The 22,208-nt window shown below is 46.3% G+C and overlaps 1 protein-coding gene across 2 annotated transcripts in view; it reads right to left on the bottom strand.

The window, feature by feature from the left end:
- The window catches only part of PAOX (polyamine oxidase), a 283,185-nt gene that overhangs the window by 128,460 nt on the left and 132,517 nt on the right, over positions 1 to 22,208 (bottom strand). For both annotated transcript variants that reach the window (XM_069240820.1, XM_069240821.1), the window contains exon 4: positions 12,619 to 12,818. In XM_069240820.1, coding sequence (XP_069096921.1) covers positions 12,619 to 12,818 — 200 coding nt within the window. The remainder of the gene's footprint in view (positions 1 to 12,618; positions 12,819 to 22,208) is intronic.

Raw genomic sequence — 22,208 nt, 5'->3', positions numbered from 1 at the left:
CAACACACCATCCACCCTACCTGCAGACACCACCCCAACATACAATCACACATCCCCACTACCATCTCTCTGCATCTCCTCCCCACTTCCTCCCAGTACATCTAAACACCCTCATTCACCCATCCAACAGTCCCAGCACACACATTTCATCCACTCACGCACCTGCACCCAAGGCACCTCAACATACACACCTCACAACCATACCCACTCTCTCCACTCCCAAACGTCCTTACCTTGACCTCCCTTGTGACCCCAAAAAACATTTCTTCAGAGGGTTTTCCCTGTTCCCCACCACTGCCCCAGTCCCCTTCCGACCACCCCCCCCAGTACCCTTCTACCCTCTCAAGGACCCTGCTTTCCGCTTCCCAGACCACCACTGCCCCTCCACAACCTGCCACTTCCACCCTTGTCATGTCCACTGCTTCTCCTGCCAAACCCAAGCCCAAGCATCCCCCTCCAAGCCCAGACCAAAGGACCCCCCCCCCCATCCAAGCCCAAAGCCCCCGCGGTGCCTGCATACCCCATTGATGCCCCTGCCCTGTGGATGCCTGCACTTTGCAGTCAGGAGTCAAGTTGGGGCACCACCTTGTGCCCAGTGTGCTCGGGGAATTTTGGGACTTTTGGACTGGCCTTTGGGCCTGTGTGTACATAGTTTTATTCCAGATTTCAATATTTATAATATATCTGTGCCACAACACCATCGATGGTACCTACCTAGTCCTGGCTTTCCTTCCACATGTATGTGAGGTGGTTGTGGGTATTTGTGTGTGTGTGTGTGTGTGTGTGTGTGTGTGTGTGTTGGTACGGGTGTTTGCATGTGTTTGTGGGTGTGGCTTCCCATGTTGTGTGTGTCTGTGTGTGTGTGTGAACTAACGTTGTTTCCTCCAGTGTGTGCTAGAGTGGTCTACTTAAAGTTGGTATCTTGGTCGCCGTCCCTGGTCCAGGAGTTGCATTGCCAGGTAGAGCATTGGGAGGAGTAGCAATGCGTGTGCCATTGCACCTACAGATGTGCCTGTGTTCCTGAAGGTGGGTGGTCCCTTTTATATTTTTCATTTCCACCAGGCTTTTGGTGGCGGTGGATCGGCCCCGGAAATCCTGGCAGTGTGCAACCTCGTAAGGTGGCCGTGGGATATTGTCTGACTGCCGGCCTGGAGATGGCTGTCGCAAGCCGCACCAGCCCCTCCGCTGTGGACCGAAAGGTAACTTGACTGTTTTCTGCAGGTGCCTTCCCAGTACTTGTGATATGGCGGTCTTCACCGCTGGGCGCACAGCAGTTCGACCCCCAACTCTACCGCAGCTGACCGCCAAACTTGTAATGAGGGCCAATGTCTCCCCAGGAGTCAGATATTCAACCCAGGCTCAGACTGGATCCAGAAGATTTTTTGTGAGCAATACCCCCGCGCACCGATAGGTGGCATTGATTGGCTTTGCGTCTGTTGTCAGCGTCATCCACGCCGTAAATGACATGCAAGTTCATATATAGGCACCATCCAGGTGCGTCAATGTCAGTTTCTTTTCACAACTTTCCACAACAGAAGCACAGATCCCTGAAGAAGACTGACCACTCATGTGACAAAACTAGGGCCCTGAAAGGGAAGTTCCTGCCCCTAGAAATCTATTCACAGAGCAGGGAGGATTGGTGGGTCGGTAAGGAATCTGCAGATGGATATAGTCTCTCCCAGATAATGCGTTACCAAAGGTAAGTAACTTGTCCATCTATTAAAGACTTCTAGCTGCAGATTCCTTACCTTTGAATAGATACCCAAGCAATACCATCCCCAGAGATGGGTCTGTGAACCAATTTCAAACGGGAAAGTCCTGCAGGACCGAACATGCAAAATGTCCACCCCTACAGATCAGACTGCCAAAGCAGTGGTGTTTAGTAATCGTGTCCTGAGATGCTCACGTTGCTGCCTAGCAGATGACCAGGACCAGAACTCTGCGTGCTAATGCAGTGGTTGCAGATTTAGCTGTGATAGAATGAGCTTGCAAGCCTTCAGGAGGTTGGTTTTTGGCCAGTGCATTGCAGATCCTAATGCAGAGTACGACCAAACTGGAGATGGTGCGCTTCTGCACTGCCCGTCCTTTCTTTGCACCCACATATCCTACAAAGAGTTGGTCATCCACCTGGAACTATTTTGTCCGATCAAGGTGGAATGGTAACACACTTTTAAGTCTAGGTGGTGGAGTCTCTCCTCTTCCTTAGAAGGAGGTAGGGGTGCGTAAAAAGTAGGCAAGGTGATAGATTGACCTAGATGAAAAGACATGACCACTTTTGGCAGAAAAGAGGCCCTAGTGCAAAGCACAACTCGATCAAGATAGATATAGAGGTAGGGCGGCTTAGGTGATAAGGCTTGCAAGCTCACTCACTCTGCGGGTAGATGTAATTGTCATAAGGAAGGCTGATTTCAATGTGAGAAGTATGAGGGGACAGTTGTGAAGAGGCTCAAAAGGAGGGCAGATCAAAAAGAAGTCGGAATCAAATTAAGATCTCACTAGGACATAATGAATGGGGATGAGTGAAGAGATGAGTAAGACCTTTGAGGAACCTATGTACCATAGGAGACAAACAAGGAGGCACCAGCAGGCCAGGGAAGAGGTACTGAAACCGGGTGATTTATGGCAGCATTCCCAGCACCCCGCAAATATGTTCTCTGCTGAAGAAGGGACTAACCCAGAAACACATGTGTCCAGAGATGCACAGTAAAGGCTGTACCTACTTAAAGGTGAAATATTAAAAAAATTAATGGAGTTCGTTTTTTGAAGATACTACATCTACCATGATGCAATGGGGCAGATTAATTGCTGGGATGTCAGGCAGGTGCGCTCCTAACTGTTTGTGACTTTAAAGGCTCCCTTGAGCTATTGGGCTGACGAGCTCTGGAGCAGGCACCAGCAGGTCAGGGAAGAGGTACTGAAACCGGGTGATTTATGGCAGCATTCCCAGCACCCCGCAAATATGTTCTCTGCTGAAGAAGGGACTAACCCAGAAACACATGTGTCCAGAGATGCACAGTAAAGGCTGTACCTACTTAAAGGTGAAATATTTAAAAATTAATGGAGTTCGTTTTTTGAAGATACTACATCTACCATGATGCAATGGGGCAGATTAATTGCTGGGATGTCAGGCAGGTGCGCTCCTAACTGTTTGTGACTTTAAAGGCTCCCTTGAGCTATTGGGCTGACGAGCTCTGGAGCAGGCACCAGCAGGCCAGGGAAGAGGTACTGAAACCGGGTGATTTATGGCAGCATTCCCAGCACCCCGCAAATATGTTCTCTGCTGAAGAAGGGACTAACCCAGAAACACATGTGTCCAGAGATGCACAGTAAAGGCTGTACCTACTTAAAGGTGAAATATTAAAAAAATTAATGGAGTTCGTTTTTTGAAGATACTACATCTACCATGATGCAATGGGGCAGATTAATTGCTGGGATGTCAGGCAGGTGCGCTCCTAACTGTTTGTGACTTTAAAGGCTCCCTTGAGCTATTGGGCTGACGAGCTCTGGAGCAGGCACCAGCAGGTCAGGGAAGAGGTACTGAAACCGGGTGATTTATGGCAGCATTCCCAGCACCCCGCAAATATGTTCTCTGCTGAAGAAGGGACTAACCCAGAAACACATGTGTCCAGAGATGCACAGTAAAGGCTGTACCTACTTAAAGGTGAAATATTTAAAAATTAATGGAGTTCGTTTTTTGAAGATACTACATCTACCATGATGCAATGGGGCAGATTAATTGCTGGGATGTCAGGCAGGTGCGCTCCTAACTGTTTGTGACTTTAAAGGCTCCCTTGAGCTATTGGGCTGACGAGCTCTGGAGCAGGCACCAGCAGGCCAGGGAAGAGGTACTGAAACCGGGTGATTTATGGCAGCATTCCCAGCACCCCGCAAATATGTTCTCTGCTGAAGAAGGGACTAACCCAGAAACACATGTGTCCAGAGATGCACAGTAAAGGCTGTACCTACTTAAAGGTGAAATATTTAAAAATTAATGGAGTTCGTTTTTTGAAGATACTACATCTACCATGATGCAATGGGGCAGATTAATTGCTGGGATGTCAGGCAGGTGCGCTCCTAACTGTTTGTGACTTTAAAGGCTCCCTTGAGCTATTGGGCTGACGAGCTCTGGAGCAGGCACCAGCAGGCCAGGGAAGAGGTACTGAAACCGGGTGATTTATGGCAGCATTCCCAGCACCCCGCAAATATGTTCTCTGCTGAAGAAGGGACTAACCCAGAAACACATGTGTCCAGAGATGCACAGTAAAGGCTGTACCTACTTAAAGGTGAAATATTTAAAAATGAATGGAGTTCGTTTTTTGAAGATACTACATCTACCATGATGCAATGGGGCAGATTAATTGCTGGGATGTCAGGCAGGTGCGCTCCTAACTGTCTGTGACAAACAAAGAGGGTTGATCAGGCAACCGCGAAAAAGCAGAAATAGCAGATAAATAGCCCTTAAGAGTGCCTAAAGCAGAGGCATGTTGGGAAAGGGAAAGAATGAACAGTAGAGCCGCAGAAAGTGGACCAACAGACTTGTCTGTCACCATGCCACAAATTTCTTCCAACGCACTTTGGTGGAAGGATGGCTGGTTGCCAAGGTGATGTTACAGACTTTGGGAGGAAGGTCAAAAGCTGTCAACTGCTGCTCAATCCCCAAGAAGGCAGAAAGTGGACAGGTTCGGATGGGGAACCGCCCCCTGCTGCTGTGACAGAAGATCTTTCCGAAGGGGAAGTCTGATTGGAGGATCGATGGACATGCTCAGCAGCTTGAGCCCAGTCTGGAGCCACAACTACGGGCAGGAGTGGTATTGCAGAAAGGCGTACAAGAGGCAGAAATTCCACTTGAGACAAAAAAACATCTCTTAGCGAGTGCCGCATCGAAACTCCAGTGTGCACAACTGCTGACATTGCGCTTCTTGACTGAGGCAAACAGATCTAACCAAGGATCGCCTCACTGCTGAAAGAGACCATATGCCTGTAGGAAGCTGGCCTGTGCCTGGTGAACACCTATTGTGTTATCACCTTATACCAGGTCAAAGTATTCGATATTAGTGAAGTGTATTCAGTGGCTAGGAAGCCAGGGCTCTCTAGAGGTAGCTGTGGATGATAAGCCAAGACTTATCCAGGAGACATGCAAAGCTTATGCAATACCACTATAGTCACACAGCACTTAAACACATGAAAGAACCACACAGTGTTACAAAAATAAAGGTACTTTATTATAGTAACTAGTAACACAAATACTAAAACACTGAATACACACTATTATATACATATTAGCAATTAGGAAACAGCATAGAAAGCAATAGGCATTGCGAAAAGCAAATAGTGAGGGCCCTAGGGGAAGGCCAAACCATATACTAAAAAAGAGGAATGTGAAAGACAGTCCCCCACTGAGGAAGTGGAATCAGTAGAGGGGAGCTGGAGGAACTAGGGATCCCAAGAGGTAAGTACCAGAGTGACTCCCAGCGACCAAGAGAGCAGAGGTAAGTACCTGGTTTTCCCCCAAAACAGAAGGACCTTGGAAAAGGAATGTGCAAGACCCAACCATGACTGGGAGACCCCAAACTTGGATCCTGACAGAAGTGGAACTGCAAAAGAAAGGGACCAAGTCCAGTTTGAGTTGGTAGAGCCACTACCCACCCTTCTGTGGATGCCAGACCAGGTCGATGGTGGACGGAGAAGGTAAGCAGTGCAGCACAGGAGACAAAGAGGAGTTCCAGAAGTGATGCAAGTGATGTCCCACATCAATGGTAAAGATGCAGTCGGTCAGTGGTGCTGGAAAACCAACAAGGGGTGGCAGCAGTGCAGACTACACAGAAAACCCCATGAGACTAGTAGGAGCAATGCTGGAGGTCCTCTAAGGAGCCCCCAGAGTGCATGGAGTCACACAACCAATACTGGCAACAGTATTGGGGTATGAATGCAACATGTTTGTTACCCAACTTGCCCATGGTACCATTATGTAGTTGGACACAGATTGTCTACATGGGTAAAAGTATTCACAGTATTCACTACATGGGTAAAAACAGCTTCCCGCACTTACGAAGTCCAGTGTAATGCAGCTGGAGTTTGTAGGGGCACCTCTGCTCAGACAGGGGTGCCCTCACACACAGGTACCTGCACCCTGCCCTCTGTACTAGGAAGGCCTACCATAGGGGTGACTTACAGTGACCTGGTGCGGTGACATGTAGTGAAAGGGTGCCTGCAGACATATTGCATGGGCTCCCATGGGTGGCACAATACATGCTGCAGGCCATGGGGAACCCCTGGTGCCCCAATGCCCCGAATACATAAGTATTATATACTAGGGACTTACATGGGGGCACCAGTGCACCAATTGTGGGGTGTGCAAAGTCCTAAGCAACCAAATTTAGAGGGAGAGAGCAAAATCAAAGGGGTCCTGGTTGGTAGTATCCCAGTGAAAACAGTCAAAACACACTGACAGCAGGCAAAAAGTGGGAGTTACCATGCCAAAAAGAGGGTACATTTCTACAGCACCACCTCCAGATAGAGACACCATTCAAGATCTGCTAGGTATTTTCGGCTGAGTTATTCAGCTCTGGCATTCAGAAGGCCAGTCAGATGGTGAACCACCAGGGGTATGCTGTGTCCAGAGGCATAAAACCTCTTGACAAGGGTCCAGACCCCACTTCACACCGCATGTTGCAGTGCCACATGGCGGAGGTATTGTCCATAAAACCTGCACTATCTTTCCATTGACAGAAGGCAGAAAGGCTTTCAGTCCAATTGGTACGCACGGAGGTCCAGCATGTTGATGTGGACTCCTGCTTCTGCAGGAGACCAGATTCCTCCGATCTCCACCTATCCCAGATGGCCACCCATCCCAGGAGTGACATCTGTCATTACTGTCAGATCTGGTTGGGTAAGTGAGAGGGATCTGCCTCTGGCCTAATCGCGGTTCGTTAACCACCGCTGGAGGTCTTGTGTACCATGTTTGAGAGATTACCCTGATGCTGCACCCACTGCAACTTCAGGTCCCACTGCAGAGTCTGCATATGCCATCTGGCATGTGTCAATAGCAAGATTCAGGAGGCCATGAGGCCCAGCAGCCTCAGACTCATTCTTTTTTATTTTTATTACTTTATTTTAGTTTTATACACAAGGGGAGCGCAATAAATACATCACATAGAAATATATATCCAAAATGCTGCATTAAATTCAAAGCATGATTCTATTATAAATCATGAAAAGGCATAGTCTCAAACCATATTTAAAAAATAAAATAAAAATCATAGCATACAAAATTCATAGATATATCACAAGACTTGAAAGACATTTAGACCTCCCAGAGAGAAGCTTTAGGGAATTTCCTCTTGATAGGGGATCATGTATCATCTAAAATGAAAATACCCTACTCCATGCCACTGGAGAGCCATGCCCACCGCTGCAAAGGGCCCCCAGATCTGCTTCCCCATCTTTCTACCTTTCTTGCCTTTCTATAATGATAAGCCGCTCTCCAGATTAGCTATCGAGAGCAGTCAGGCTAGCCACTGACCAAACGTAGAAGGGGACAGGTTGAGCCAAGCAACAGCTACACAGATACGGATTACTGTCAGAGAGGGAAGAAGAAATACCCCCAGGAGTACAGTATCGCTATGCAATCCCAGCAACATCAATAGGGAGGGGGTTACGATAATGTTTTAGGGAAGTAGGAGCCTCAGGAAAGTGGCACTTCAAATTAAGTGCTTCCAGCGCTGGGAAGTTACAGAACATATGCCGCAGACACCAGTTCACAATAAGTTGGATTTTGTTATGATTCAGAGAATAGCCAGAGACCTCCCCAAACTCAGCAGCTTCCCTAGACAGCTCAGTATATACCCCTGGCAGATCCGGCATCACTATGTCGATGTCATCCACATACATGAGTATCTTGATGTCATGCCCTTGTGTCCTCATAAGTATTATTAAAACATTAGCTTCAATTTTTCTAATCAGATGATCTATATATAGGACGAACAACAACAAGGATGAGAAGGGACAAACCTGTCTTGTTCCTTTTGTGCTTTTGATTGGGTTCAATTGCCCACCCATAATCTGGAGCGTAGCCGTAAGATTTTTAAAGCCAGCTCACATAGCTTTTACAAACCCCAGTCCTATGTTATTGCCTTTCAGAGCTGCCCAGGGATAATGCCATGACACCCGGTCAAAAGCCTTCTAGGCATCCAATAAGACAAGGGCCGTGGGATAGTCTGTTACACATGCCTTATAAAAATAAAAGCGCTATATCTTGATGAATATGGTTGGTCACCCCCTCCCAGGGATAAACACATGCTGTCTGGGAGAAACTGGCTTGTCCACAAGATGACTTAGCCTTGCAGCTAAAACCTTAGTGTGCATCTTCATATCACTGTTGATAAATGTGATGGGCCTGTATGAACTCTGTTCCCGAGGAGGTTTCCCTTTATTTTCGAAAACTACAATGTTAGACTGGGCCCAGGATTCAGGTAACCATTATTTTGCACCTTTAAGAATAAATTGATAAGAGTAGCCTCTAGAGCTGGAAAGAAAGCTTTTTAAAATTCCAGAGGAATGTTGTATACCCCTACTACCTTGCCTAAGGGCAAGGCATATTAAGTGCTTCTCTGATTTTATACCCATTAATGGGGAAATCCAAGGCTTCCCTCTCCTGAGTTCAGTCTAATTTGGGCTACAGACTCCAAGTATTGCCAGACGTTCTTCTCATTATGAGCCCCCTCACCTTGATAAAGCTCCTCATAAAAAACCTGGAGTACTTCTCCGATTTGCAGGGGCATGGAGAATATCTGACCCTCTCATACCTAATCTCAAGTTATCATCCCCTGCCTGGTCCCCTGTCTAGTCCTGAAGGTCAGGAGATGCCTCAAACGCTCGCTTTATTCATAGCATTCTTGTCTATGAGCCAGAAATTTCTCCACTAATATCCTGGACTCTTCACTTGGGAGGATAAGTCTGAAACTGCGCTGTGTCCAGACCAGCTCTGATAAAAGGAAGCGTCTGAGAGGGAGACAAATGTAACTTTGGCATGTTTATAGTAAGACCCACAGAAGGCAAGAGGTTTGCCGTAGTCTGGAGGTGTGAGACGACAGCCTGGGGTGAGCCCAACTTAAACAGCCAGTCTTCGAGATAGGTTAAGACTGATACTCCTGATCTCCGCAGATGAGCTGCAACCACCAGCATCACCTTAGAGAACACCCAAGATGTGCTTTTAAGGTCAAAGGGAAACACGGTAAACGGAAAGTGCTTGTGGCCCACAGTGAACCGCAAGTAACATCTGTGGGCAGGCAGGACCGGGACGTGAAAAGAGGTGTCATTCAAGTCCAATGCTACAATTCAGTGTCCAGGGTCGAGGGCAGATGAGACCTGAGCGAACATGAGCATTTTGAATATCTTGAGGAAGAGAATGAGGGCTCGTAGGTCTGGGATTGAGCAAAGACCCTTGTCCTTTTTGGAGAACAGAAAGTAATGGAAACAGCAACAAAGCCTACTTCTGGCACTGGAACCCTCTCTATGGCTCCTTTGGTCAAAAGAGCTGCAACTTCCTTATGGAGAAGGGACAAATGATCATCAGTCATCCGGTTGTAAGATGGAGGGGAATGAGCAGCCCCTTGGGTATATCTGCAAAACCCACCTGTCTGAAGTAACGGATTGCCAAAGGAGCAGGCCATGGTGAATCCGGCCACCAACTAGGTATACTTAGTGGTGGAGAGGCAGACTAGGAGTGTTTACAGGCTGCTGGGGGGCAGATGAGGGGGCTTGGTGCCAGACTGATCAGACCATTGCCCAACTGACGCAGAGTTTGGTGGTCTCGTGCCCTCTGCCCTGCAAAGGCTGGACAGCATGAGCGGCATGGCAGCTGGTCAGGAATTGGCATGGTTGGAAAGCCCTTCTGTGGCCACAACAGGAGCGAAAGGTCGATTGGAGACATGTGGCCAACGCAAGGCCCAAGAACCTTGCCACAGCACAAGAATCCTTGAAGCACTCTAGTGTCAAATCTGCCTCATCTCCGAAGAGACGGGTGCCAACAAAGGCCATGACCATCAAGGAAGCTGGAACATTCCCCCAAAGCCAGACGTCCTCAGCCAGGCATGGTGCCTCAGGGCCACTGTTGTTGAAACCACTCTGCCTAGCAAGTTGGTCCTGTCCAGCCCGCAACAGATTGTGAACTTTTCTGCATCTCTCTCCATGGCAACAGCCACAAAGAGTACAGCCCAAGCCTCCTCCGGGACCTGTGGCTGTACTTGCACAACCTGGCCCACAAAACCATGCAGTGTTCACAGAGCACAATGCAAGGCTGGCAGAAGAAAACATCTTCTTCCCAAATGAATCCAGTCTCTTGGATTCCTGATAGGAGTGAGTAGTAGGGAATGCACCATGGGAAGTAGAGGTTTAGGGAACAAAGTTCTCAAGGGTGAGGTGCTGCGTCCGGAAACTTTGTTCCCCAGGTGTGGGGCAGTGGCGGAAGGCAATTGACATTCACTGGAGCAACCATCCTGGGTTTGGACCAGGGACCCACAAGGACATCCGTGATGGTGTCAACGAACTGAAGAAGCGGTTCGGAGGTGGAAGCTCCCGGTTGCAGCACTTCTGTCAAGAGATTAGTCTTGACTGCCACCGAGGGTAGCCGAAGGTCCAGGACCTCAACCACTCTCCTCACCATCACTGCATAAGCGTTTCCCTCGTCCATTGCCACAACAGTGGGAGAAAGCATCCAAGAAACTGGAGAGGAGTCCAGTCTACTGGCTTCGCCCAAGCCCTCACGCCAGTCAATTTCTTCTTCCTATGGCTGGTATTATAAAGGGTCCTGCAACCACTCCCATTCTTCCAAGAGGCCTTGCCAAGCAGACTAGGCCTGAGGATCCGAAAGAGGCAAACCTCCTGTCGGTGTCAGCCGATGCCAATCCGGTTCCATGTCAAAGTCGGGGATGATAATGGGGATGGCGCTGCCTGTGGACACTGGCGACACAGGCTGTGTCATCATTAAGACCGGTGCAGGGGAATGTCTAGGTGGTACGACAGGACTGGATTCCTGTGAGCCCATCAATGCGGAGGCTGAAACCATTCCGGCAGGGTCTGACTGCCCAAAAGGCACCATAAAATTATTTTTGCTGGGCAGGGATCACTCAAGCTCCAGGAATTTCAGGGAGGCAAGGAGCCCCCCAGGATAGGTTCCAAAGAACAAGGCCTAGAATGACAATGCTCCCTCACTGTGTCAGCTGGCAGATAAGGAGAGCTCAAAGAGCCCTTCAACTTATTACTCTTTTTCTGGCGCCTCGCCTAATCCGACCACCCCGAGGACTTTGAGTGGGACGACAATGACTCCGGACTCCGTGACTGGTCCAGAGACCTTTCTCTCGACCAAAACCTTGACCTGTGCAGTTGCATGCTGGCCCACCATCAGCTCTTGGGACTGCTCCATCAAAGCCTTCTGACTTATCGCCTGGTACTCTGAGCACAATTTTAGGTCATGGTTGCACTGCAAACACCACAAGCGCACGGGGTGAGCATCCGACACAGACATCGCCCAATGACAGCAACCGCAGACCTTGAAAACCATCTTCCTAGACATCATCCTCGACACATCAAGAGTTGTCTCAAAAAGAATTCGTCAGAAAGTCAAAAAATACCAGTCTAAAAGTGACGGAGGGGGTAGCTCTCTTTAGATCAGCACTGGCTGGCACAGAACAAAAAGAACTGATATTGGTACGCCTGGTGGACCTCTATAAGAACCGCAACATAATTTCTGGCGCGGGCAATGCAGATGACAGATGCGGAGCTGATGGACACCACCTACTGGCGCACAGGGGTACTGATCACAAAAAATCTTCCGGCTCAAGTCGGATGCCTGGGGAAAATTCAAAGGTAAGGAATCTGCAGCAAGGATTCCATATATGATACAGCACTTCAACAAATGAGCACGAAATGAGGGTAAAAATATCAATTGTAGGAACTGGTTTCCTAAAATGTATTGTCTTGCGTCCCTTTTTTTCCTGTGCTTTACTTGGCTGTATTTAAAAAATGCTAATAAAACTACTCAATACAAAAACATTGATTTACGAAAATAATGAAGTTTTTAATTTCTGCTAAAATATTCACAATTTTGCCCTGAGAATAAGTTGCAAAAAGCTTTTGAACTTATACCTGAGGCATTAAATTATTTTCTTTTAGCTGAGCATTTGGTAGGTATGTCAAGAGTACTGTTGGGTGAAAAAGTTAAATGCGCTTTATATACTGTGTTTTAACTGCCTGATTGAACAGAACAATATCAGTGCATGAGCAAAAAACGGCAAGTTAAATACAAAGAAATGAATTTCCATAGCTAAACTCTTTTCTAAACATTTGAGTGTGATCTTAGAAAGTCTAGTGATATTGTTGTCACTTCCCATATATCAATGTCTGTGAAAAAGGGTGTTATGCTCTTATCAGCTTATGAGGGAGGGAGGTATGGATTGGGGCATACTTATTCTTGATCAACGAAGGGCTCATAACAAAAATAAGACAGCACAGAGAAATGGTTTGTGAAATTTTAAATCTTTGCATTTGAATTATCAGTAACAGTTGACCCCCCGCCCTTTCTTGGATCAGAAGCAAAAGTGATAGAAAGTTTGGCCTCACCCAAGGGCACTGTGATAATCACGTGATCTGCATTGAAAGCGTCCCCATCTTCACACTCGACCTGGACAGGAAAGAAGCGTTCATCGTTGTGCTGGCCTTTGAAGGTTCCGTTCCAGTGCACAGTCCGGACAGATTTGTTTAGCAAAACCCTCTCTTTGGGAAGGGACGTCAGCATGCACTCTATGAGACCTTGGTATCCACTGAAAGGGAAGTAAATGTGAGACCGAATTAGCACAAAAAGCAAAAGCCAACTAACGTCACTGGTGGGAGGCTTCAGTGAAAGACAGAAGAGATTAGGAGTGTGAGGAAGTTGTCAATACTTTGTGCAGGCCAGGTTCACAACAGACTGAAAAAAACGGGGCGCCCAAGAACCATGAAAATGCCATCAAATTATAGTAATTCTGCAACTTCATGGAAAAGCCAGCGAATATTTAGTAAGGACAGGAAAGGAAACCACTAGGATTTGGAGGAAGGGATAGTGTCTCAAGAGTTCATGGGCAGACTGCTATAAATATTTCTATGAAGTACACACCGAGGCTAATAACATGGTTGTGGTGTGGCTCCATTTCGTTAGGGAACCATGTTCTTAGTTCTTTTTTTTTTCCTAACCTTTGACCAGTAATGCCGTCGGATGGGTGAGTTTGACTTGTTTAATAAGAGGAACTCACAACTAAACTTCCAGAAAAAAATAGGCTGTAAAAGACCACAATCGGAAAAATGGTAAATCTATGTCAAATGGTTCTGTATGGCATACATGGACTAACTGGGTATACGGTTAGAGAAGTGGGTCAAGAAGGCACTCTATAATTTAACCCACAGGCTATGGTCAGAGATGGATCAAAGTGACTCTCTGGGGGATGAGAGGGCAAAGCATGCTGCGAAAGACTGATTAAATGGTGTTTATAAGAGATATCAACAGGGGACAGGGTAATTATTGTGATCCTGCAAGATAACTCACTTACAAATATTAATTCCGGTCTATAACACTGATCCTTCAGAGGCTTTGGTTTACACAGGATTGATAAACTGAGTATTTTGTAATGTTTCAGAACTGGGGATTTTCTTAGAGTAGTCTGTCCAAATGATGAGCAAACACATTTATTGTTAAATATAGCAAAACACTGACTTCTTGGGTTGAAGTAGCAATGGCTTTTTGTATTGTCTTGATAATTATTATATTTATTAAATTATACAATTTTTGGCACTTTTTTTTTTTAAACCACTATTTAATAAATCACTGTGCACTACCGAAACAGTTTGTTTAACCCTTAGTTATTTTGCCAATTTGCGTACACTAAATGTGGATGGTTACTTTATAAATCAATTTATTTAAATAGGTTCAAATGAATTACCCTGGAAATCTCTCATCATCACTTGTGTACACTTATGTAGATTCCTTAAGGGACAGTTAGATGCATACTCTTAAGGTATCCGCATCCATGCTGTGAGAGAAGGAAAAAATACTTGCCTACAAGAATAGTGCTTTAGCGAGCATATCATTTTGGGATTCAAAACAAATTAACTACTGATTCCTCACACTAGCATACTCACAGATGCCAGTCTGGACTCGGTCACAGAGAAGTGCTCTCTTTGCCCACTAGGTGGTGCTATGTGGCTCCGTTCCGACTCACACTGCCCGAAGTGACAGAACAGAGCCAAATCAGAGTACCAACCCTACGTACTGTTGTCAGTTTCTTCATTTTCCATAGCCGCAATCTCAGGGGCACTTTATGAAAAACATTTGTTACCAGTGTGCTAAATCCCAACTTGAACCTCTTTAGATGTTAAAAAGATGTCACTCCACAGAACTTACGGAAGGAGGGCAGCGAGCCATCTACAGTATAAGAGTATCCACCATAAAGAGCATACCAAAGTTCAGTAACCTGTACTTCTGATGGATACTTTTAACTGCAGATTCCTCACCTTAGACAAGATATCAAAGCAGAATCTCTACAGGTGAAGGGTCTGTCGAGGGGACTCAGACCAAAAGGTCTTGCGAGACCAAGTGGACACCAGATCTGGCTAGCAAGACAGTGGTACTTCCTGAACATATGCATTGATGCCCATGACACAGCCTAGAAGAGGTCAAGAACAGGCTCTTCGCAAGCCACCGCACAGCAGAAGCCTCAAATCCTAGAGGAATGTGCTCTCAGACCTTCCAGGGGTCAAGTGTATGGGGCCAAGTGCGTAGCAGATCTAACTGCAGAGGACCATCAACAGTGTCCTCTTCTGCACAACTTACCTTTCTTTGATCTGGAGAACCACACAAAAAGGTGACTGTCCACTTAATGGTCCTTTGTACAAACAATGTAAATCCTTAAAGCCCTTTTGGAGTCCAGGCGATTAAGCCTCCCCTCATCTTTCGAAGGATGAGAGGAAGCAGGCATCGTGATGGAGTGCATAAAGTAGAAGAGCGTCATGACTTTTGGCAAGATCGTCGACAAACTCCTCACTACCACCTTTCCAAGAAAAAGGTGCTACAGGGCTGTTCCATTACAAAAGCTGACGTTCACACGATGAGCTAATGTAAAGTCTGGGAACGTAACAGGCAGGTATGCATCAGCTTGAAAAAATGGCAATACCAAATTAAGGTCCCACTGTGGCATCACAAATGGTTTAAGAGTTAATGTGTGTCAACCCTTTTATAAATCTCGCTAAAATAGGTGATTTAAGCAAGAACAGTTGAGCCGGCAATTATAGAAAGGCCAAAAAGGCTAACCAATAACATTAAGTAGAGCCCATGGCGAGGCCTAGTTAAACCAAAGGATAAACACAAAGAACGTCTGACAAATTTGCTTGTAAAGGGACAGTACTGCAAATGCCTCACTAGGCCACAAAGTTGCCCCAGCGCACCACATAACTGGACTTTGTAGGAAGGCACCTGGCAACAAGGATGACATCCACCAATTCAGTTAACAGATTAAACTCAGTAATTTGCCATCTCTCGCTCTTATACATGTAGATGAAAAGTGAGCAAGAGGGCATGGTCTTCCACTAAATTCGGCTAAGACAAGAGGTCCTCGCAAACTAGCAGCCTAATTGGGGGACAGACAATCAAGTGCAGAAGGTCCGAGTACCACTAGCCAGTCTAGAGACCTAGGATAACTTAGCCCTGTTTGTTCCTCATCTTCACAACTCTGGCCAGAAGAGACAGGGTTAGGAAGGTGTACAAAGTCCAGTTTTTCATTCCAGCCAGAATACATCTCCTAACTAATGTTCTTAGACTAACTCCAACGTGCAAAACGTTGGACACTGCGTTTTTTTGATGGCAGCCAAAGATCCAGCCAGGGTTCTCCCCACTGTTGGAAGACATCTCATGCCACTTCACATACGTAAATGGCACTCATCTCCAAGATTTCACCTGCTCAGTTTGTCCGCTCTGACATTCAGAGAACCTATGGGTGGCTTGTGATCAGCCACCTCCAAAGGTGCACAGACCTCTGACATAGGACTCAGGACCACACTTGACCCTGCTACTGCATCACAAGGTGTTGTCCTTTAGAACCTGGATCAGACCCCATCCCCGATGGACTGTAGGCAGGTCTTCAAAAGCTAGAGAGATGACATTCAACTCCAGCAGATTTGTATGGAGCAGTCGCTATGCCAGAGCCCAGACTCCCAGGTTCTCCACCTTCTCCAGATAACCTACCAGGGATGTGGAATTCCTATCGCCCGACGCCCGGGACATCTTGTTTGGGGTCAAGGGCAACAAGTTTTTATGTTTGTTTTGTCCTTGGGACAAGTAGGCCCAACCCCCTGCAGCACAAACCCTTTGGCTGCCTGTTTACAAAGCATGGAACTCTCTGCAGTTGAGGTAATGTGTTTCCAAAAGATAATGCTGTTCGAACTTGTATTTATGGTTCATTATTTGAAAGTCTTCATTATTAGAGTGAGTGCTGTAAATAAATGTTTTAAGGTCACACTTCACTACCGACGTTGGTTCCAGTACAAAAAAAAATACGTGTACATACATGTTTGAAAAGTTTAGGCTAAGAGGCTAAGTATAATGCTCCCAGAATGCTCTCTGATTATATGCAAATGAAGTGTCATTTAGTAAAATGTGTTGATGCATGCTAGTATTTCCCAAAAATATTTCTAATGGAAAAATCAGTGTAACCATTTTCAACACGATTATAGGAAGCATGAAAATAAACAAACACTGACAAAGCCAACTGATCTGACATATTTTTATAAGTCTTTTAGTTTCATCAATGAGTGTCTTGTTTTGACATGGCTTTTGTAACACTTTATTGTTGTGGGAGCTACCAGGCCCTCAACATTGTAACAAACACTGGCAAAACCCCCCCAAAAAGTTTTTGAACTCTAAAAGCACACGTTGCCACCAGCGGCATAACAAAGGCCCGCAGCCGCCCTCCAGGGGGCCCCTTCAGCACATCACCTGGCCTGAGTGAGTCTGGAGAGGGGGCTCCTCCATGTTCTTTGCAAAGGGGCACCCTCCAGTTTCGTTTATGTCACTGATTGCCACTGTAGTTCCTGACACTGAACAAAACTACTTTGTGTGGCAATATGCTCCTTGTGGAAGAGCAGAATGCGATCACTCACAGTAAAGCCAGCCGAAAGAGAGAGAAATAGAAGTTTAATAAAAACAAAATGTCTTTGTTCACACCAGACCTAATTAGGGACCAAGACCCACATGTAGGCAGCTTTTTGCATGTCGCAAACAGCGACTTTCGCTGTTTGCGACATGCAAAAAGCACATTGCGATGCACAAACCCAGTTTTGCGATTCAGTAACCTGGTTACCGAATCACAAAACGGGTTTGTGACTCGCAATTAGTAAGGGGTGTTCCCTTCCTAATTGCGACTCGCAGTGCAATGTAGGACTGTTTTGTGACCGCGGGCGCAAACCAATCGCAGTTTGCACCCATTTCAAATGGGTGCTAACACTTTCACAAAAGGGAAGGGATCCCCATGGGACCCCTTCCCCATTGTGAATGTCACTGTAAACATTTTTTCAGAGCAGGCAGTGGTCCTGCGGACCACTGCCTGCTCTGAAAAAATGAAACGAAAACGTTTCATTTTTGTTATGCATCTTGTTTTCCTTTAAGGAAAACGGGCTGCATTACAAAAAAAAACTGCTTTATTGAAAAGCAGTCACAGACATGATGGTCTGCTGTCTCCAGCAGGCCACCATTCGCGAGGGGGTCGCAAATTGCGACCCACCTCATGATTATTCATGAGGTGGGCATTTGCGAAGCCCTTGCGAATCACAGATGGTGTCAAGGACACCATCCTACATTCGGATTTGCGACTCGCAATTTGCAGGTCACAAATCTGAACCTACCTACATGTGGCCCCAAATTTTTAAAGAAAGTCACAAAAGTGCACCCATGGTATATGTTGTACCCCTGTAAAATATTTGTGAACTGTATTTTAGCATGGGTAAATACGATGTGTAGATTTGCTCATGTGAAAATCTATTGAGCATTTGCAAGTTCATTTTCCCTCTAGCCACTTTCTTCCCAACTCTGGAAGAAGTTCTAATTCTGCTATTGTCCGGAGTAAATGTCTAACCTTTCTTATTATGGGAAAATATTCGAGAGAAGCTGGTAAAAATCTTTAAAACATGCAGGTTAGTAGGCTTGCAGACTCAAAGGCATTCCAGCCCTGGAACTATTGCTTACTGTTTCCTCCAGCCCCAGTATGCAGATCTGCAGAAAGGTGGCAAAATAAGGAAATTGCTACAGTAGGAATTGAAACTGCAAGTATTCAAACCCTACTATGGTAGTAGCCCTGGCATAATCAGAGAGGCTATTAATTGCTGCCATAATTTGTCACCACACCACATGGCACCAAAGGGACAAGTAGATCTTTTTACAGGACAAGTAGATTTGAGAAGCAACCTGTCCCCCGGACAAGTAGATATTTTAATAAATTCCACACCCCTGCCTACCCAGACCAATATAGTTGCATCGCCACCAGCATCAGCACAGGTTAAGGGGAGGGGAGGGGGGGGACGGACGAGAGGCATCTGCAACTGGATCAACTGCATTTGTGCAGCCACCGCCATATGTCTTAGGCTATCTTCTTGGAAGCTTGGATGACATCAGTCAGATTACCTTGAAGCTGGGCCCATAAGTCCACTGAAACTTCAAGTTCCTTTGCAAAACCTGCACATGGCATAGCTGACTAGCAGGGTGCAGGGAGCAAACAGGATTAGTAGAAGCCTCAGAGCTGCTCAGAGTACTCTGGCCGCATTGGGGAAGAGGAAAAGGCCTGAACTCCACTGAGTCTGGGATTGCTCCAATGTATGGAATCCATTGCAAAGGAGTCAGGTGGGACTTTAGTTTATTGCCGGTAAACCACAACGATGTTAAGAAGTTCCACTGGCCAAAGGCAGTCCAAAGAGCACTATCCTGAGCCCCCCTTCAACAGCCAGTCAATGAGTTACGGGAATACAGGTATCACCTAACTCTGAAGATGACTTGCAAGCTCCATCAGAACTTTTGTGGCTCCCGAAAGGCGCTGGGGAGTTTGAAAGGGAAAAAGGCAAACTGAAAGTGCTCCTGGTATACCATGAACTGTAGATGAGGTCGGTGGGACTGCAGAACGGGTTTATGAAAATACGCCTCCTGCAGGTCCAAGGACTTCATCTAGGTCTAGGGCAGACAGAACCTGGGCCAGCATGAGCACTATGCAATAAGTTTATACGCCAACGGTCCAAAAAAAGGTCTGAGACCCTTGCTGTTTTTTAGTACAATTAACAACCCCCTTGTCTTTCTGAATCTGGTACCCTCTTAATAGCATTTTTTGCTATTAACACTCGTACTTCTTGCATCAGAATGGACAGGTGCTCCTTAAAGTTCGCTCTGACATGGTAGGGATAATGGGCAGGCAGAAAAGTTAGAGCATAGACACTTTGCAAATGTGCATGACCCATCTGTCTGACGTGAAGGATCGCTGACCTAGGGTACATGCTGGGTTTTATGACCGACTGGTTGGGCATGTGTCATTAAGGGCAAACTGACGTGGTTTTCTGGCTGTGGTGGTAGGGAAGGAAAAACTGGAGGACTGATGTTCCTGCTGGGCTGTACACTGGCTGCCTGAATATAAAACCAGTGTCAAAAGTACTGGGGTGCATGATGCGCTGGTTATGAAGTTTGTCTCAGTCTACATGCCATCCCTCTGCAACAGCCCCTGATCTTTCTAAATTGATGCAACAGTCCGAGCATGCCGTAGCTCTACTGTCCTTAAGTACTCCACTAGAGTTTGCCTTCTCACTTAAAAATCAGGAGTCATCAAAGCCATATCCATGAATGATGCCTGTACATTGCCGGAAAAGCATGTGCAATGCATCTACATGTAGTAACAAAATTCAACACTTAGCAACTGACCGCCCAAGCCAATTCGTGGTATTCAGACCTGCAAGGATAACATATTTGGTCGCCTGCTGTCGATCAAGAATCGTTGGATCCAAAGCAGCCCAAGGTCTTGTGGGACTGCTAAAAAGATCTTGCTGGCCATGTCCCAGAGGGCATTAGAGAGCGACCTTGAAAACATACATCCTTAAATCGCAATACTAGGTTGGCAGAAGAAAACATGTACCTGCCAACTGCCTGAATCCCCTGAACTCCCTGTCCTCGGCAGCAGTTGGAAATGAGTTAGGTTGACCTAATTAAGGCCTGTAGAGTCAGGGTTTCTAGGGTGAGGTGCTTGGTGAGAAAATCTGGATCACCAAAAACCGGTCGATAAATTCTGGCCACTTGCCCATTCACAAGCAGGCAAGAACAAGGCTTCAACTGAGTAGCCAACAAAGTAATAGCGAGGGCAAGGGTACTAAGGACCTAACCCAGGCTGTAAGGACATTTGTTTTGGTTTCAACAGAGGATAGTTGTAATTCTAGTGCCTCATCATCCCTTCAGACCACCAACGCAAACAAGGCACTCCCTTCCATAGATGGCGCAAGTGGTGTGTCCATTGCAAGTTGTCAAGCCCACTGGCAATCTACAGATCATTGGACTAAACATCACTGGCATAGTGAGGGGGAGGAAGATATCTCCTGCATCATCTTTTGATGCCCTCTGATCTGGCATATGAGAAAACTCTGAACCAAAAAAATAATGAAGCCTTTGCTGGTAGGTGCAACACAGGGTTATAGTCAGTTTGCAAGACAACTGGATGCACTAAGTAATCCTGTTGTGCAACATCAGTCATGCTTGAGCCGAAGGCGGTGGAGGGCTAGACACTGGCAAAGGTTTGTCCACCGCAAAGGTGGCACTAGGAGTCACAGGGAGACAGACAGCTCAGGAGTAGACCGGCATGTGGTAACCCAGCTTGGGGGCTCTGCAGTTTTGTGGGACGTGAAGGTGCAGCAAAAGTGAGCCAGAAGTGCTCCAAATATCAGTTGGTTTTCTTCAAATCCTTGATCTCCTGCAGGGTTGGCAACAGCCCAGGAAATGCAAGGTGCGCGAAGATCAGCCGGGAAACTGGACAGGGTGCAGCTGACATGGGGATGCCCGCATGTCTTCCCTTTGGAGTCAAAGTGGCAGGATATTTGAGTTCTGCTTCACTTTCTTGTGCATGGATTTGAACTTACTCTTACCGGAGGGCTTCAAGCATTTATCTCCCAATCTTGGATCACACTTTGGATGCATGAGGGCACAATAACTGCACAACTTGGAGTTGTAAGCTTGAACCCAGACCAAAGACATACCTTGTGCGAGTCTATAACCAACATCTCTGCAGTATGGTTTAATACCTGTGGTTTTAGTTGGGGAGATCATCTAACACACTGCTCTTAAACTGTTTAAAAGTAGTGGAAAACCAACAAAGCTGGGAGTGGAGCTACTAATCCACAGACAGCGCAGAAAGGAAGGAACTGATGGAAGTTTAAAATTGACATTTTGCTTTAAAACTTTCTGAAAGGAGCATTCTCCAGGCTCTTTGCTGCACTCTCATATTTATGCTCACCTGAATAGGGTCTTCTATAAGTTCATGAATTCATATAAGCCACTAATTCAAAGTCATATACCATGGGTGCACTTTTGTGCCTCTCTAAGAATGGGGTCCCTAATGAGGGCTGGAGCTAACAAAGCCATTTTGTTGATACTAAACTTATATTTCTATCTATCGGCCAGCTTTAATGTGATTGATCACATTCCATTCTTCCACAAGGAGCATATTGGCACGCAAAGTAGTTTTGTTCAGTGCCAAGAGCTACTGTGGAAGTCAGTGGCACAACGAAACTGTATTCCCACCCCCTCTCCCAGTCCCCCCAAAGAACATGGAGGGCAACCCCCCACCCAGACTCTCTCAAGGCAGGTGCTATGCTGAGGGGTGGGGGCTTGGAGGGGGTTGCATCTAATCAGAGAGCATTCTGGGAGCATTATACTTAGCCTCATATTGGTAAACCTTTCAAACGTGTGTATCCACTTTTTTTTTTTTGTGTATCCACTGCAAGTGGTGCAGTGTGACCTTAAAACGTTTATTTACAGCGCTCACCCTAATAACGAAAGCTTTTCATTAATGAATCATAAATACAAGTTTGAACAGCATTAACCTATGGACACATTACCTCAACTGCAGACAGTTCCCTTCTCTGAAAACTGGCAGCCAAAGAGTTGTGCTGCA

This window comes from Pleurodeles waltl, chromosome 6 (assembly GCF_031143425.1).
Source record: "Pleurodeles waltl isolate 20211129_DDA chromosome 6, aPleWal1.hap1.20221129, whole genome shotgun sequence".
Classification (NCBI taxonomy): domain Eukaryota; kingdom Metazoa; phylum Chordata; class Amphibia; order Caudata; family Salamandridae; genus Pleurodeles; species Pleurodeles waltl.
This window is presented reverse-complemented; position numbering and strand designations above follow the sequence as displayed.